This window comes from Siphateles boraxobius, unplaced genomic scaffold, assembly GCF_051911475.1.
Source record: "Siphateles boraxobius isolate OS27281-9 unplaced genomic scaffold, OSU_SipBor_1 26, whole genome shotgun sequence".
NCBI classification, from domain to species: Eukaryota; Metazoa; Chordata; class Actinopteri; order Cypriniformes; family Leuciscidae; genus Siphateles; species Siphateles boraxobius.
Window position 1 is genome coordinate 12,800,644 of NW_027508876.1, and position 15,926 is coordinate 12,816,569.

At 37.6% G+C, this 15,926-nt stretch overlaps 2 protein-coding genes across 4 annotated transcripts in view; one reads left to right on the forward strand and one right to left on the reverse strand.

Annotated features, from left to right (window-relative positions):
- Positions 1–8,316: 8,316 nt before the first annotated feature.
- On the reverse strand, positions 8,317–11,189 carry myca (MYC proto-oncogene, bHLH transcription factor a). Of its 3 annotated transcripts, none has more exons than XM_077244328.1 (3): positions 10,724–11,189; positions 9,749–10,374; positions 8,317–9,320 (listed from the first exon to the last, which is right to left on the reverse strand). In XM_077244328.1, the coding sequence occupies exons 2-3, from the start codon at positions 10,365–10,367 to the stop codon at positions 8,728–8,730; spliced, it is 1,212 nt and encodes a 403-aa protein (XP_077100443.1). In that variant the 5' UTR covers positions 10,368–10,374; positions 10,724–11,189; the 3' UTR covers positions 8,317–8,727. The 3 variants fall into 3 exon arrangements, with proteins under 3 accessions (XP_077100443.1, XP_077100445.1, XP_077100444.1); XM_077244330.1 differs by having other exon boundaries at positions 8,317–9,308; positions 10,724–10,982; XM_077244329.1 differs by having other exon boundaries at positions 8,317–9,317; positions 10,724–10,981.
- A 4,169-nt stretch (positions 11,190–15,358) lies between these two features.
- The window catches only part of ankha (ANKH inorganic pyrophosphate transport regulator a), a 28,956-nt gene continuing 28,388 nt past the window's right edge, over positions 15,359–15,926 (forward strand). Inside the window, exon 1 of the mRNA XM_077244356.1 lies at positions 15,359–15,812. Within this exon, the coding sequence (XP_077100471.1) occupies positions 15,720–15,812 (93 nt within the window). The 5' untranslated portion in view covers positions 15,359–15,719. The remainder of the gene's footprint in view (positions 15,813–15,926) is intronic.

Below are 15,926 nucleotides of genomic sequence, written 5' to 3' on the forward strand. Positions count from 1 at the left end.
TTAAATATTCACAGAGGTGCCTTGCGCTCCCAGACTGTAAATGAGCAGGTTTACAGCGGGAGTCCTGAACTCTGGTGGTCCAAACATGTCTCTTTAAGTGTGTAAATCTGGAGGGTTTAATTTGCTGGTGCTGTTTTTATACCTAGAATGCACTCTGTGAATGCTGTAACATAGCTAACACAACCCGAGTAAAAGCAGAAAGCCGCTTGGCAGGTTGACAGCACGGGGTCAGCAGGGCCAGGCAAAACACAGACGCCACCACCACCGTCACTGGAAAGAGTGAGAAAAGGGAGAGGGCAACTGATTCAAAGAAAGAGAGAGGAGAGAGAGAGAGAGAGAGAGAGAGAGAGAGAGAGAGAGAGAGAGAGAGAGAGAGAGAGATTTACTAACAGCTTGCGCCAGCGCAAACCCTCTTTTGATGTTAGAAAACTACTCTCAGAATTTACTAAAGACAGGCAGTGAAAAATTAGGGACACAGTTATTTTTGCGGCTGATCGTATTTTATATGCATTTGTAGGAGTTTCCCTTTCAGATACAAAATTTATGGGAGGAGAGTATTTAAATGATTCATACAAGGTGATTTACTAAGGTTTGCGCTAGTCAATTTACAGGCTCTTCGGTAAATCTGTCTGTGTCTGTCTTCTTTAATTTGTGCGTCGTCAGTAGATTATGTGCAGAACTTTCCACTCCCATTAACGCTGTTTCACGAGTTCACACTTACATACAATTAGAGGGAGTAAAGTTTAATGCGTATTTGGCGTGCTGTCCGGGGGGAGGGCTCCGAGCTCGGAGTTCGAACCCAGAGTACTCCCCCCGTATGTAAATGGTTAGGACTAGAAGTGTGGAGAAGGGGTGGTGGATGGATGCTGCTAAACTGTCAACGAATTCAGGTGAGACCGCTGAATCATTCACCTCTTATCGTTGATTTCTGAGTGCTCTCCACTCGTGTTAATTATCTGAGCGTGCTCCTCCCGAACTTTGTTAATAAAACATAATTTAGTAAAAGCCCTAAGTTTCCTAAAGAAATTTGTAACTATAGTTTTTCAATCATTCCTTTTGCTTGGGTCTCGCGTTTTAGCATTGTCACTGTTATTAACTTCAGTAACAAAAACAACGATCGTGTCTCTTCAGAAAATTTGGACTAAAGCGTTCAATTCATAAGGATTCATTTTTCGATCTTTTTATGAACTTTTTGAAGCAACAAAGTAGTTGCATGGACTGTCAATGGAGGGACAGAAATCTCTCTCTAAAGTCTTATGGGTTTGGAAAGACGAGAGAGTGAATGATGACAGAATGTTCAGTTTGGGTCAAAGTAACCCTTTAAGCTGAAAGTTCAGTTAATTTCTGTAATTCATTTAAATAATTAGTATTATGTCAGTATTGTGAAAACAGTCTTTATAATTTTGAGTTTAAAAGCCTTGTGGATAAACTGTGAAAAGTTCTGTGAAAAGACCAAAAAATATTGAGATATATTGTTTTACTATATCATCCAGTCTCAGCATAAAAACAGTAGAAAGAAGTTAGAGGAAGAGAGCAGTATGTGAGCAGATGACAACAAATATGGCTATAGGCAGAGAGAAGAGTGATGTCAGCAGGAAGTGATGTCATTGTTTACAGGGGCCAGAGTTAGGGGGGAAGAGGTTAACGAAAGAGACGGCAAAGACAAAGAGAGTTCTGCAGTGTGCTCAGATCTTGCCTCAGTGGAGACCTCCATTCCAAACTGCGGGGAGGGATTACATAACACATGGAAAATCATCCAAAGAACGAAAACAGGCCAGCCTCTGTGTTGCCAGAGGAGCCTGTTCCACCCTCTCTCACAGCCTATAACACAGCTGATGGATCCAATTTATCTACACTGCAGTTTAACAGAGTTCTTGGAGTCCATTTTCATAAGTCACATAGCAAAAGTTATACACAGAACTATGTTAATAGACTTTGTTCCCCAAAATAGGATGCACTAATAAAGATCAGATGAAGGTTTTTAAAAATGGTGCAATAATAAGTTAAATGTGAGCGGTTACCTATGCAAACTGAGCCACCACAATGCTATAGGGTGTTGTGAGTTTTTTACATCAAAGAAGGCGAAGACCCAGAGCACACCTACCTATTGCGTCATCGCCACAGACAAAAGGTACTTTACAATCTAGAGCAAACTTTTCCAGAAAGTTCGCTTCGCAAGCTGTTTCGAACTCCAAACGAACTTTGTTTAGGCCTGATTTTGTTTGGAATGACGTCACATCAGTTCGTTCCTTGATTTTCCCTGAAGTATATCTGAGGTTTTTTCAACCATTTTATAGTCTACTGGATGAAAACCGTAAGTCTGGTCAAATAGAATAGTAATAGTACACCTTTCCTCAACAAGCTGCAAGATTCACTTCATCATTCTCATACAAAGGACCAAAGTTTATTACATGAAGTTCCAAACGTAGGTTTGGGAGGAGCCTGAACACTCAGTCCTGTCCGTCATCACTACAAGCGTACTATATAAGCAGCAGACACCACGTCATCCCATTGACAAATTCTTCAGGCAGCCGTCCTCCTACCATCCTCCTCCAGTATACTATCTCTATCCTCTTATGCGCAATTCCATCATAGACAGGTTTTATCTCTGTATAGCTGCTTTGAAACAATCTGTATTGTAAAAAACGCTATATAAATAAAGTTGACTTGACTTGACTTAACTCGGAGATCAAGCCGAGCCTCGGGCCTCCCCAAGGACAGCAAGCCAAGTTAGTTTACTAATAAACTTTAAGGCTGAATGGGCAGGTGAACTAGTGAATTAGGGGTTTGTTCAAAGTTTGGCAGTACATTTAATCTGCATGCATAAACTTAGGGAGTCCAACAAGACGAGAAGGTATTCAAATGACACACCAATGTGCTCTTAATGTGCCAAGTGCAGCAGGTCACTTGATAAAAAGTGTCTGTCAAGAGAATGTCTATTAGCACTTATTGGTTGCATTTGTGGGTCGCGATCAATATATATATATATATATATATATATATATATATATATATATAGCTTATTATTTCAGTCCTGAGGCGCCTTGAGTTTACATTTATATTCCCAGCAAAAACAACTGACATGTGGTCTTCACTCCAGGATTTGCCTCTGTCTCAGACTAACCCTGAGGCCAGGACAGACCTTGACTGTGTTAGTGTGTGGTCTACCTCCCTCAGTCAGACGTTTGCTGTCATTGCCAAGGGGAACCATGTGACCCTGGAGAGGGATGGGTTAGGGGAACCAATTTCTTTCTGCTTACAAGCAACTGCTTACTTTTTCATAATAGAATACTTTTATGAATGAGCCTAAAGGAATTAGACATGGTGTTCTGTGGTGAAACTGTTTTTATGTACACTCTGGGTGTTTAATATTGCAGAATAAAATGAATAGAACTAGTCCAGGCTGTAACATACTGTACAAATCTGTGCTAACCTTTGCCCCACACCTTAAAAACATACACCTGTTAGTCAACTTTGCAATGTCTCTGCATACATACACGTATCAGCTGACAAAACACATACAGAAAAAGATGGTCTATTCTGATGCAAAGGTTTACAAACACACCTGAAAAGCACAGACTTATCATGCTAAAATTCAAATATAAACAATCAATGAATTCTATATTGTCTACAAAACTATTATGCCCTGCGCTGGAGATGACACATGCTTTGTTCATACTTTACATGAAAACTGAAATTTGTTTATTAATGCAAAATGCTTACAAGCATATCTCATATGGTAAATTAAGGTTTATGTTAGGACGGTAAAAAAATTGATTAATCAGCACACCCTAATAAGTATCAGCTGACAAAACACATACAGAAAAAGATGGTCTATTCTGATGCAAAGGTTTACAAACACACCTGAAAAGCACAGACTTATCATGCTAAAATTCAAATATAAACAATCAATGAATTCTATATTGTCTACAAAACTATTATGCCCTGCGCTGGAGATGAAACATGCTTTGTTCATACTTTACATGAAAACTGAAATTTGTTTATTAATGCAAAATGCTTACAAGCATATCTCATATGGTAAATTAAGGTTTATGTTAGGACGGTAGAAAAATTGATTAATCAGCACATCCTAATAAGATGCAATGAAGAATATTTTAATGCAGAGGGAATCCTTTTATATAAAACAATGAAAGCGTAGTGGTGCAATATGGCAGCACACAACCTCTTTGTCAAATGACATAGACAAAAGGAACTCGATCAAACAAATTGCAGCTGTTGGCAGTCAAAACATATTTTTGGTATCAAAGTTTAAGCAATCTATAATATAGACGAAATTACAGATAATGGATAATAAATTTAATTCATGATCAAACATAAATCAAATAGAATAAATACAATCTCAGATAAACAGCAGACATAATATAAATTAAAATTGTAAAGAAAATAACACTGGATTGAAAAAAAACATTTTTGTTACAAGAATAATAGCCTTTCTTTTACATTTTGCAGGTGAGAATATAAAATTGCTCTTTATTTCTATACAAGGAGACTGACATACATTGACTTATTAGCTTATAAACAATGTATTCCTAGTTGCTTGATATGAATTATTATTATAAAACCCTTAAACCAAAATATATCTAACATTTCTAATGCCATGCACATATACTCCATTGTCAAAGAATCAATGTTATGCATCAATTATAAGATGAACACGTGTGTGCTTCTAAAAAAAATATATCGCAGTGCAATGGAAAATAATGCAACACCTACCCCTTTTGCTCCAGATTTGATTAAGTTGTAACTGATATTCCTTTTCAGGTGTGTGGTTATTCTTTGGGCACTTTGTCTCGAGCCCTTTTCCATGTGCTCAGAGCACGGGCTCCGCGGCACGCGCTGGATACATTCACATACAGTCGATGACGTCAGATTGCCCCAATACAGCTGCGTCGGGGAAAATCACAGCTTTGATAGTCGGCATGGAAATAGATTCGTGCAAAAGACAGTTATTGGATTTAATAGAGCTCAGCACCGAGCATTTTGACAAAGGAGAAAGAGTGCAAAGCTTTGCTGTGACAAGCATGCAGGAATTGTCTGGACTGGCTGATACAGCTAAATCATATCATCATCATCATATAAAATGCTTTATAATCAGACGTTTATATTAACATAGGAAAGGAATTTGCTATGAAAAACACTTTATAGTAGGCTATAGACATCTAATTTCTACACATTATGTTTCCAATGAAATAAGGTGTGAATTATGGGCCGTCATAATAGTATCAATTAGAGTTTCAAACATTTTAGTAGGCTAAAAACACAAGATGGGTTATTAGTTAGTCAGTTCGCCTATTTATATTTTCATTAAATAGACGTTTGTGAACCGAAATGGCGTTCCCTTGAAGTAACCATAGCAACAGCAGATCAAACAGAATAGTATGGAACATTGTTAAAACATAAACACTGTCATTATTTAACAGTTTATTGTTGATTCATAATTTAAAAAAAATACATATATTTTAAAAACGCTATTGTTAGCTAATAAATATTAAGGTGGCTCGGGGCGAAGTTTCGAATGTCCTTTTTTTTTTAAATGTTAGGCCTACTCTTAAAAATAAAAAACTAACATCTTAAAGACGTCTATTAGATGTAAGCAAACAGCAGATGCTTTCCAGATGAAGTGATCTTTACCTGACATCTTGCAGACATACGTGTGCTATCTAGTTTTCGCTTGACGTCACACATAGGAACACCCAATTTTTTGGGGCAAACGAGATTTGCCCGCCAGTTATTTTTACTAGGGTTGCACAATCAATGTAAGACAAATTCATCCTTACACTTCCTTTTTGCGGTAGCTGTTTAAGCCTATATTTGGTGTCATCGCTGTCTAAGAGTAATTATCTGGTGAAGTGGATTTAGAGTTAACAAAAGTTATCATGGGCATTGCAATGTTTGAAGCAGATGTCATAATAAATAATAAATAGACCTGGAAGATTTTAAAACGAGCGGTTCATTCAAAAATCCGTAAGATTCATGCTCTGGAAATAAAAACCGGAAGAGGTCTATACACCTGATGGTGCATACTATTTTTTTTTAAATAGTAGAATTTTAAAGAGAGTAGACCTTGGTGAAATAGGAACAATGCCTACTCTCAAACTACAGCATTTTACAATTAAGATTAGTTAAATGTGATTTATTGTCAGCCAACAGTTGCATGAAAACAACAGAATCCATTCACAAATAAAATATCAAATGAACAGAATAAGAACAAATAACAAAGATAAATAAGATATGATCCGTAATAATAGCATTAGCGATTTGACAAACAATCCCGTGCATATCTATTTACATCATTTTTTTGCAGCGTAGAGCAATGTAGCCAATCACAGACATGTCAATGGCCAATCAGATGTGTAGAATACCAAACGAAGTACATTAATTTGCATGAGAAAGATGCACTCAAAGCTAGAGTTTTTGTCCAGTGCTGAGTTCTGCACGCTCATAAATCCTCTCATTATAACCGTAGACATTATGTAAATAAGAGATTCACTGTGTAGTGTAGACACCTTCAGTGATTATAAGATTTCGTCATCGCGGAGCGCTTTCGCACATGCTAGACAGTGACCGCATACATGCTGCAAAGTTTCGAGAGTGACATTGTCTAAATAAATGTATTTAAGTGATTATTATTGTCATGTATGCGTAATTTTTTTCTCCTTTCCCACAAAAAATTATTTTGTGTCTCAATTGATTGGGTGGACCAGCCATCAATCTGAGTGGGCCCTTATGAAGCCTCGCCACACTAGGCTATAAACGCATATAAATATAAACGCAATATTTGTGTATAATATGTTCGCTTGTATTTGCATCATCAGTAAGGTGTATACTGAAATTGATATCTTAATGTATCTGTTTTAGTACTTTAGTAGTAAGTGTTTTATTTTATTTTTCACGAATGTCCTGCTATTTGTATTGTTTACTGCAGGAGGTGCTGTATGTGGATCACAAGTGGATCACAGTTCACATTTTTATGTTCTTTTGATAGGTGATCTAAATATTCATGGCTTGAAACATGTAAAATTGACACGCTACCGCTGCAGTTCTGTGCATGTTTTGCCCAACAGGTCTCCGCCCCAGTCACGTGACTGAAAATAGATGTTTACGAACATAAATTTCGTAATTTCTAATGTCCTGAGGTAGATCCAGATCAGTCGAGCTGAATCGTGCGGAACATTAACCTAAACCTAAACGCTGTCAATATTTAACTATTTATCATTGATTTATACAGATATTGAAAATATTATTGTCTGCAAAAAATAAATATTAAACATTAAAAATATTAAACTTCAACATTGCGACCTTGAATTAATAGTTCACTTAAAAATGAAAATTCTGTCATCATTTACTCACGGTCAAGTTGTTTCAAACCTACGTGAATTTCTATCTTCTGCTGAACACAAAGGAAGATATTTTAAAGACTGTCGGCAACCAGACAGTTGATGTGGCTACTCCATTGACTTCCATAGTAGGAAAAAAATACTATGAAAGTCAATGGGGTCCATCAACTATTTGGTGCCGATACTATTAAAAATATCATATTTTTTGTTCAGCAGAAGAAAGTTCATACAGGTTTGAAACAACTTGAGGGTGAGTAAATTATGACAGAATTTTCATTTTTAAGTTAACTAGCCTACTCCTTTAAAATGTCCTTTTAAAATCTAACAGGTATAATTCACACACTGTCCACAATTATACCTACAATGTTGCTGCACTGATTTCTGAGTGGTTTGCAGCTCAAGTAAACAGCTCAGACTGCATTAGCAGAGCTTTGCCACATCCATGACAGATGCTCTTTGAGCCACATGAGCCCTGCTTCTAAACTATTGAGGGCTGTGGCATGTGACTCATCATCACCTCTAAAATCTGAGGTGTTTTCTGTCAAAATTCCCTTTTGCTGGGTTTCCAGGCAGCAGTCCTCACAATAACTTTCCATTGCCTTTCATTTTTGGGCACTGTTGCTTATTGAATGCAAAATATGAAAGAGCTCAACTTTAGCTGAAATCTAGCTGGGTGGGGATGCAATTGAATATTTTTGTTTTGTGTGTGCTTTTCTATGTTGATTTCATGCAAGAAAGTGCAATTATATATTTAATTTTAGACGGGTAAAAACTTACTGACCTTTATAACTTGGAAAAACCCTGAAATGATTAACAATTTGTGATGTAAAACAAAGTTACAGTATCATACTTGGTGAACTAACAAGAAAATATCAAATTTCTCTGAATGAATACTCCCCAAACAGTGTCTGAACTCTGTGAATGAGGAGATCAGAACAAAGAGACCGAAAAAGTCAAGTTCAGAAAGAAATTCATTTATGATGAAAACATGGAAAAACCATATAGTGAAACAGAATATGGTTTATGAGAACACAGTAGCTGATACAGATCCAAAAATACCTTTCATAGGAAATATTAATTCATTATATACAAAAACATACAAAAGATTTTTACTTTAGGGTTGTGCAGCCCTATTTTTTCTTATTTTCTTAATAAAAATAAATGACTTAAATACAAATTATTTTAACCACCTTAAATTTTAAACTTCGGCAGTTTTGAACATGGAAAGAACTGACAATATTCAAAAGAAAAAGAATGCATTGGACATGCAACATCATCACAACTATACACAGCAACAGTCTTTAACTTGCATAAAAAAGCTGGGGGGGGGTAAAAGTCTTTTCGCTTTAACTCTTGTGACACAGATGAATTAATGAGAACTCCGCAGCTGCTGCAGCCTGTGTTTTAACTGTTCACTCTTTCGCCTCAGCTGTTCCTTGGTGGACAGCAGCCTCTGCTCATCCATCTGCATGCTGTGGATGCACTCCGTCGCCTTCTTTAGGATAACCACTTTAGCGGCTTTCTCGTTATTTGCAACCTCGGGAATCTCATCCCGTAGTGCAAAAAAGCTGAGTTTGAGTTCGTTTCTGCGCTGGCGCTCCAGCACATTGTGAGTCCTGCGTTTGTCATTGTCCTCAGAATCCGACGTTCGGGGACTCGAGCACTTGCGTTGCTTCACGTGCCTGTTGCTGCTGCTGCTGCTGTTGCTGGTTTCTAGTCGTAACCTCTTGACAGCCGGCTGGTCATGCCGTGTGGAGGGGTGGGCGGCGTAGTTGTGCTGGTGGGTGGAGACGTGACAGCGCTTCAACACCAGTGGACTGGGGTGCCTCGAATCTGACACCTCCGTCTCACTCCTTTTCTGTCGCTTTTCCACTGTCACCACATCAATTTCTTCCTCTTCTTCTTCTTCTTCCTCCTCCTCTTCTTCCTCCTCCTCCTCCTCTTCTTCTTCTTCATCATCTTCTGCAATTGCATAAAAACAAGAGAATTATTAGCTTTAAACATTAGTTCATTTAAATAAATAAGCCCCCATACTACAGCAGAATGGGAATATAATGGAATTTGGCAAGTGGCTTTCCACAAAGGGTGGGGTGTGATGGTTGGGGGGTTGGCTCTGCATTCCAGTCCCCTCCCACTTTCCCTGTCAACTGATATTTGAACATTGCAGACTTTCCTACAGATCTGACTCGGGTCGAGCAGGGGGGAGGTGGAGACTGAGAGATCTTATGCAACTACAACTTGCACCAAGGGTACGAGGATAAAGCCCCATGTCCAGCACACCACCTCACCTTTAACAAGTAAAGGTCATTTAAATGAAAGCACTCGCACATGCAGATACCAGCTAGATCATGCGTGTCAAAGAGGTCTAAATGACATAATGCATTACATACCTGAATCGCTGCCACTGCTGCTCGAGCTGTTAGGTGGAGTGTCCAGGACCAGCATGGGCTGCGATGGTGCAACCTTGCTGGTTTTGCCGGACTCAGTGAGGGGATAAGGGAAGACCACAGAGGGATCGATGCATTCTGATGCAGAGGTGCTCAGATCCTGCAAATAACTTGCATTAAGTCGATTCGAGCTGCTGTCAGAAATCAGTTCCTTCCTTGCAGCATGCAGGGACTTCAGTCTCTCAGAAACCACTTTCTCCAACTTGGCAGCGGCGGAAAAGCCGCTCCACATGCAGTCCTGGATGATGATGGACTTGATGAAGGACTGGGAGTAGTCCGCGTCGCAGATGAAGCTCTGGTTGACCACGTCGTCTCCCAGGAACTCGCTGACCATCTCCAGCTGTTCGGCGGTGGAGAGGGACTGTCTCCGGCTGGGCGAGAGGGGTGGTGTGGGCAGAAGCTCGAATTTCTTCCAAATGTCCTCGCTGGGAGCTGGGGGTTGAGTCTGTCCTTGCTGATGGTGATAGAAATCCTCATCTTCGTTATCGAAGTAGAAATACGGCTGGATGGAGTCGTAGTCGTAATCGTAGTTTTTATACGCCAAACTCGCACTCACCGGCATTTTGACACTTGTGGGAAAAAACAATTTGAAATTATAATAGTGCATATGCAACGTTCACCTAAAGTGCACATATTTAGACTACGCATGACATGCATGGGGTGGGAAAATGAGGTAAATAATGCAACTAAAAAACAGCATGTGTAAAAAGGGAGCGAATGAATCCCAAAGCGGGGTTAATCCCAAACCATTTCAGAGCATCCCTGATTCTAGTGTTTTTGTTTTTTTTGTTGAGCGTGCAACGTGCAAAATTCCAAAAGAAAAGATAATCGCACAAAAGAACATATATTTGCATACCATCACAAACGCATGCAGCTCAGTCTAACAGATGCATGCAACATCAGATACCGGATACCTACCGTGTATTTATCAAATGCAGCTTCAGAATGGCTTCTTTCGAGACGCAATGCAATGAAAAGACAATAAAAAATAAGGAGCAAGAATTAAAATCCAACAGGTTACTCCAGTCGCTTGACGCATAAGTGGAATCAAAGTCGCGGTCAAATGTTAAGTGATGTAAAATGTAATGAAGGCTGCGCGTTTGTGCACCTCTCAGATGCTGGACAGACTGATCTCTAGTGTGACAGTGGCAGGATGAATAAGTTCAGGAGCTCCCGCGAGCTCAAGCTGCGCCCACTGACGTATGACTGCGCTAGTAAAATTTCCCGCCAAACGAAAACACGGTTGATTGCGTATTAAATCGACCCGTTAGGCTCACACATCAAATGTAAAACCCAATGTCTTATTTGAAAACATAATTAGGCTTTATTGGCTTAGCAGATATGCTGCATTTATCTCTGAATTCGATAAATGTGGGACTATTTTAGCGGAAGGACAAAGATTTTAGCAGAAGCCAGTGTGTGGGTGGGCTTTGACGTCATCGGAGTGGCGGAGCGTTTATAGTCAAGCATTGACAGCTCACTTGAAAGAGGGTGATTTTTTATTTTTATTTTACTTTAGTAGACAAGGATACAACAAAATCAGATCTTTCTTAAGGATTTCGGTCTTATTATGTTTTTAATACCACAACATAGAGGCAAAATAGGTTGAAAGAAAACACATTTTTGTTATTTTAGATTTTAGAGCAAAGAGCAATATGTTTTATAGGTGTTTTTTACATTTATTTTTTTATTTTCTTTCATCATATATTTTGTGTGCTGACAACAAAGTGTTTATTTTTATGACTGTGACAAAGCATATGGATTATTTATGTTGCTTCAACAAAACAATAAAGAAATGTAACCATTATCATACAATTAGCATGTCAAAGTCATCTAGAGCAGTGGTTCTGAACCTCGGTCCCAGGGTCCACTAGGGGCCCTCAGTAAATGTCCTGGGATGTTGTGAGATGCCTTAAATTGTTAGGTTATTTTATAATAATAGAATATAATCCAGTATTGGCTTTGTCAGTATGTGGTTTTGGAGACAAAAAGTTCAGAGCCATTGCAGTAAATACAATGTTTGTGCATGAAATTTTGTCCTCAATGAATGAAACAACACATCCTTCAGACATATGAATGGTTGAATAATTATATAAATGATAAAGTTTTTTTTTTCTAATAGTGCTGTTAAGTCATGGTAATTTTGGATAAAATATCATGAAATGGTTCCACTTCTAACATAAGTGAATCAAATATAACTAATATACTAACTTAGTTCAGTATTGCAGTGTTATTTAAACAAGTACTTAGTTTATCCTTGGAGTTATATATTGGGGTAGACACATGTTTCATTGAATGTGGAATGTGGATGTTTCATGTCATGGAATGTGTGTGGGGGGGGGGGGGGGGGGGGGGTATAGAGCACAGATGCTTTTTTAAATAAAATAAATTTCAATCTAAATATTGTTGGATGGCTTATATACGTTGGTATGTGGCGCCCTCTGGTGTTAAGTAGTGATCACGGTGATCAATTGCCTTCCACTGAAAATAATCTAGGCCTATATAAAATGAGTAGTAGCCCATGAAGCTGCAGACTCGGAGCCTGCAATTACAGTCCCACACCAAGAGTCCAGCATTCTCAGACCCCTCGTTTTTCGAGACAGCGCCTCCTATCAAATTGGATCGGATAAACATGTGAGGAACTAATATTGAAAACGTGAGTATCGTCAACTTTATTTAGCGAATCATACTAATTCGATTTCTTTTTTAATCAAACTACTTTATAGCTCATCGATACACCAACATATGAATATTTAATATTTGTAAAGATAGTTTGTAACAAAATTTGAGCCGTTAATGTATGTTTTTTCGCCTTAATTCCCCGAAAATATTTGATAGCTAACGTTAGCCTTTAACCTTGGACTTTTTGTAGAGAAGCCATTGTAAAAATTTGATTAAAATTAGTTGACATTAAAGTAGACCAATTAAATACATTAAGTGTGTTAATATCAAAGAATGTCATTAATTATTTAATCAGCTTATACCGTTTGACCTTTTTTCAATTACCGGACCTTTTCTCCTAAACCTATAAATTGAATTAATTAATGCCGGAGTAATTATTTTACTTTATATAATTTATGTAGACTACTTAAATTAGTTCTTATAAAACGTAAGGATTAAAATGAATCAATATTAATTTAACTGTGATATGAAGTTGTTGCCAGCCATTTACAACTCATGCAGTTGTTCCTCCGTGGCCCTACTTGTATGCTTGTAATTTGGATTTACAAAAAAATATATATATTTATTATTAGGCTGCACAATATTTTTGACAATGGCATTCATCTTTTATTTTAGTGAAGTCGAGGAATTTGACAGAGTGATTGCAAAAAGAATGAAAAAAGAAGGAACATTCGCCTACCAGAAAGTAATTATTTTACCTTATGAATTTACATTACATTTTACATTTATTAATTTAACAGACGCTTTTTTCCAAAGTGACTTATAAATGAGGATTTTTTTATGCAATTGAAGACGAAAAGTAAAGTCACTAACACAATTATTTCTTCCTTTTTTTCTTTGCTTTGTCCTCTTTACAGCAAGATGATGTTTAGGTGATTGTTAAATAAAGTACAGAATTGTTTATTATTGGTATTTTGTCTATTCTTATTTGAGTTTTGTTCGCATTCAAAATATAAAAAACAGGTTCTGTAATGTTTGGTATAATGTTAATTAGACCATTATAGGTTGAACTGAAAGAAAAATTGGAATTTGAATTAAAAAAACATTGTAGCAATAGGCTATAAAATCACATAATATTTTTCAGAAGATAGTTAAATCTTTGAAGATAGTTCAAACTTCAATCTTTTATCCCTTCCATCAGTAATTTTCTTTCAATTAGCCTATACCCACGCCCAAAAAATTACTGAGTAATTTGTTAGTTATAGATAACACAATGAGTTTTTTTTTTGGCACATGCATTAAGCAGGGAATATAAATATTTATTTGGATAACTTTAAATAAAACGAGACCGTAATATTGCATCCTATTTTATTCAATGCCATTTGGATAAGGGTGTTGTACGATCTTCCGAACAGCAGGAGGCGCTGTCTCGAAAAATGAGGGGTCTGAGAATGTGGGACTCTGGGTGGGGGACTGTAGCAGCTTCATAATATTGTATAAAATTGTACATAAAAATGTAAAGCTCATAGGGCGAAGTCAGCAAAAGGGGGACATCAGCTAAAATGGGATAAATACACTTTTTGATGTAGTGTTTTTATGTTTTAAATTGCAGTAATGGTGGGTGATCTTGAAATGTTGTAATTTAGGCTACTTCATTTGAATATCAACATTTGATTGGTCAAATATAAACCACGTGGGCGTGGTTACTACTCAAGTGCTGTAATGTGTGAGAAAGAATCGTCAAGGTGTTTCAATCAGCTATGCTACAGCTTTTCATTATGCAAAAGATAATGGAATTAAATGGTTTTCTGAAACTAAAAACAAAGCAGGCTATTATTGGTTCCAAAACTAAAAAAAAAAAAAAGAAATTTAATGTATTAATAATAAAAGTAATAATCTCACCGCCCCCCTATAAAATCACTGAGGACCCCTAGTGGGCAACGGCCCTCCGGTTGAGAACCACTGCGCTAGTGTGTCTATATTTATAAAGTTATTATTTTACACTTTGAAAAATATATATTGAGGGGAAAAAAGATGTGTATAATATACTGTTGTAAACAATTCTATTATCCAAACACAGACTAGATGGAAATATGTGTCCCAATTTAGCCTACCTGAAAACGGCTGTAGAACCAAAATTGGTTCTTATCATTTTTTATTTTATTTTTTTTGGGGGGGGGGGGGGGGGGGGGGGCCATAGTTGGAGATGCAAGAGACGTTGAGCATGTGTTTAAAACATCAATAGTGTGAGTAGAATAGATTTATTTGTATTTAATACACAGTTTACCAAAAAGTGTCATAATCTTGCTGACTATGTATGATCTTGGATTTACTGAGAAAATAGGAGATGCTGCAATTGAGAGGATTATTATTTATAGTAAAAGGGATTTTAACCAGTTTCGAAAACAGTAACTCTGATTTTTGCTAAAAAGAATCTAGAAACGTTAGGCTATATCCTAAAATTAACGATTTCATTATGTGGCGTGCTCTTATTTGGGGAAAAGTGGCCTAATACCAAGTGTTCCAATTACCATCAACGATCATTCCAATTGCCCCTGTAAACGCTGTATTAATTGACTATAATCAATTATATAGTCTTTGATCAAATGATCTAATCTTTCTCAATGCACCTATTGAATGGGTGTGGGGGTGGGGTTAGGATTAGGGGTTGAGATTATTAGGATTAAGCAACCAGTGGCACCTTTAACGAGGGAGGGGGTAATAATTTGGCAGTGAGTCTCTCCATATAACATCCAGCAGAGGGTAGCAGAGATTAAAAACAATATAAAGGTAACTTTCCGTTGTTTCTTATTAAACCATGTCCGTTGACATTTGATTATAATTGCATTATTCTAACACACAGACAAACTAATATAGCCTACTATAAAAAATAAAATAAATAAAATAATGAATCAAACTTCACCATTCCTAGTGCAACTCCCGACCCACACAGACTGACGCGAACAGCTGGAGAAGGGCTTGGTTTTGTGACGCATACCACGTGTGTTCTACACGAAAATAAATAACACGCGCGAGTGCGGATAGTCGACATTCCTCCGGCCTGTGAGACACCAACATGCTGTCTCCTATATCAGTACTTTAATTCGCGGGTGAATGTCATTATGATATAATGCGCAATGTTTGGGTGACCTTCTCATGGGACGCGCTGGGAATGTGTCTCCAGTTTTTCCAGTTTGATTTCAGGCACCTGGAAGCCGCAAACCACAAAGCAACTCTTCAATGCAGCCCGACACGGACGAATGCTTAAAAAATATTATCATCACTCATCATAATGGACTGTCTATCACGCACTGCGTACTGGCCTCTTATTCGCTTTCTGCTGCCACTAGCCATTACTAATATAGCCATAGACTTCGGAGAACAGGTGAGATATTATGACATTATATATTTGAACTTGTACACCTGTATTCGTTTGTTACTTGTTGACGCGTGAGCTTTAAATGACGCGACGCTCGCTGATAGAAATGAATGAAAAAAG

What these genes read in the sequence shown, in the direction of transcription:
- myca (XM_077244328.1), bottom strand. Translation starts at nt 10,367, where the DNA reads ATGCCGGTGAGTGCGAGTTTGGCGTATAAAAACTACGATTACGACTAC. An exon ending in CAGCAGTGGCAGCGATTCAG is followed by an intron (nt 9,321 to 9,748) that starts GTATGTAATGCA and finishes ATGCAATTGCAG; the next exon opens with AAGATGATGAAGAAGAAGAA.